We start from the raw sequence: 2,045 nt of genomic DNA, 5'->3' as shown, positions 1-2,045 counted from the left end.
AGGAGAAGGTGAAGAAGCGGCCGGGCGGGAGGCCGGAGGTGATTTACAACTACGTGCAAAGGCCGTTCATCCGCATGTCGTGGGAGAAGGAGGAAGGCAAGAGCCGGCACGTYGACTTCCAGTGTGTGAAGAGCAAATCCATCACCAATCTGGCAGCGGCAGCAGCAGACATTCCCCAGGACCAGCTGGTGGTGATGCACCCCACGCCGCAGGTGGACGAGCTGGACATCCTGCCCATGCAGCCCAACCCCGGCAGCAGCGAGCTGGAGGCCGAGGCGCAGAACCCCCCGCTCTGATCGCAGCTCCCTGCACCGCAAGCATGCTCCTCACAGTGACTGTATCAGCTCATCCCACTGCAGTGCCACTTCTCCATTGTGTCCCGTGTTTAGGATATTGCAGTAGGAGCCTGGCACGGCCCCRAGGGATGCCTGGTTGTTGTGGCAGGAGTGCAGCTCCAGCACTGGGCTCGGTGCCGTACGTGTCTGTGTTTACCAGTAGGTTTGTGACGTTGGTGATTTGTGAGCTGGCCCAGCCCCGCAGCCCGGGGCCGCTGGCGTGACACGGGGTAGGAAGCAGAGTGGCARTTGATAGTAGCACTTTACAAATGGTTGAGAAATGGAAGTTGAAGCCATTTTTTATAAATGTATTGCACAATACTAACAAAGTGCTTCTATCAAAGGTATTAACTGTACATAGTTTTGCTCTGAATAGATTGACCCTTTTAAAGTTATTGTATATGGTTGAGCACAAAACTACTTACTCTTGGGTTTTTGGATTGAGGAYGTGATTCAATGACCCATGTAACATCTTGTTCAAGTTCTTTAGTGAATTTTTTCACTCGTTTGCAGCGTGAGCCGTGTTCAAAAATTGTGAACAACGGATAGGGGCTTTATCTTAAATTTTGCCTTACCTTAAGCTGTTCACAAATATTTATTTAATACATTTTCATAAGTGTCATGAAATAGGATAATGGAAATGGTTCATTCTTCATTTATTAATGATTGTAAACAAGTTTTTCATGCAAATAAAGTTTCCATTATTTTAATGGGCTTGAGTTATCTGTGAATTATTAATTTTGCAAGTAGTTTCTTTTTTTTCCTCAGGGGAAGGAAGGAAGGATGGCTGATATTAAGTGAAAAACAAGTATTTCTTAAAGATAATCAGCCTTGTTCAACCTACCTGCCTGTTGTGCTTTTCTCAGGCTAAACCTGARTCTAGGAGTAAGTAATAACAGCTTCTCTGGGAATTCACTGTCATGACAAATCTTGTGAGTGTATGTAAGGCACTGGTTTTCCTCCCTTTTCCCCCAAGGCTAAAGAAATGATAAATGCTAAGTGCTTCTAGCRTGCACCTTCAGCAGGGTTTTATCAAATTTATTTATCAAAGTAAATGCTCCATCTTAGAACAAGGGAAACATTTATTTTAAAAATATTTAACTGTCTAATACATTACACTTTAACAATATTTATAGTAAAGGATTCTTACAAGAAAGAATAAACAGCTTTATGGTACAATTAGTATAAGAAATATCCACATGGGGACTGTTTTGCAGTGTAAAAACACACCATACATCTGAAATGGTCATTTGCATATAAAAGCTACCACTGATGCCAGTGAGTTGCACAGTGATTTAAAAAAAAATTCAAACAACAGAATCCAAAATATACAAGTATTGCAAGCTATACACAGCTAACCAAATCAACACAGAACACTGTAGCAGGTTATTCCACTTTGTCTGAAGTTACACATGGTAGGATGAGTTGCATTCTGACACAGCTTTTATGAAATTCCTACATAAAAGCCTCTCAGTCCCACGAGTTTCACAGACTGTCCACCAGTAAATGCACTTTGATATTTGGGTGTGGGGTGCATCATTTACAGGGGCCAGGGCAGGTCACTGAAGTCCACGGGGCCCCCGAGCCCCGCGTCAGCCTCCAGCAGGCTCATGATCACCGCCATGGCTGCCTCGTCATTGCTGGGGCTGCTGGAGCCCTGCTCCGTGTCGATCATGTCCATGCCGATGTGCGAGTTCTCCCCTGCAAAGG

At 44.6% G+C, this 2,045-nt stretch overlaps 2 protein-coding genes across 7 annotated transcripts in view; one reads left to right on the top strand and one right to left on the bottom strand.

The window, feature by feature from the left end:
- The window catches only part of BTBD10 (BTB domain containing 10), a 20,946-nt gene extending 19,901 nt beyond the window's left edge, over positions 1 to 1,045 (top strand). The window contains exon 10 of the mRNA XM_057386565.1: positions 3 to 1,045. Coding sequence (XP_057242548.1) covers positions 3 to 296 — 294 coding nt within the window. The 3' untranslated portion in view covers positions 297 to 1,045. The remainder of the gene's footprint in view (positions 1 to 2) is intronic.
- Positions 1,046 to 1,317: 272 nt separating this feature from the next.
- BMAL1 (basic helix-loop-helix ARNT like 1) overlaps positions 1,318 to 2,045 on the bottom strand; it is a 20,034-nt gene continuing 19,306 nt past the window's right edge. For 5 of the 6 annotated variants that reach the window (XM_057386567.1, XM_057386570.1, XM_057386571.1 and 2 more), the window contains one exon: positions 1,319 to 2,036. In XM_057386567.1, the coding sequence (XP_057242550.1) occupies positions 1,876 to 2,036 (161 nt within the window). In that variant the 3' untranslated portion in view covers positions 1,319 to 1,875. Of the gene's footprint in view, positions 2,037 to 2,045 lie in introns of all 6 variants that reach the window. The other variant, XM_057386568.1, reaches the window with a different exon arrangement.

Source organism: Malurus melanocephalus, unplaced genomic scaffold, assembly GCF_030028575.1.
Source record: "Malurus melanocephalus ecotype Western Australia unplaced genomic scaffold, MMel_1.1 scaffold_997, whole genome shotgun sequence".
Lineage (NCBI taxonomy): Eukaryota > Metazoa > Chordata > Aves > Passeriformes > Maluridae > Malurus > Malurus melanocephalus.
Note: the sequence above shows the minus strand (reverse complement) of the source record. Positions and strands in the feature narration are given on the sequence as shown.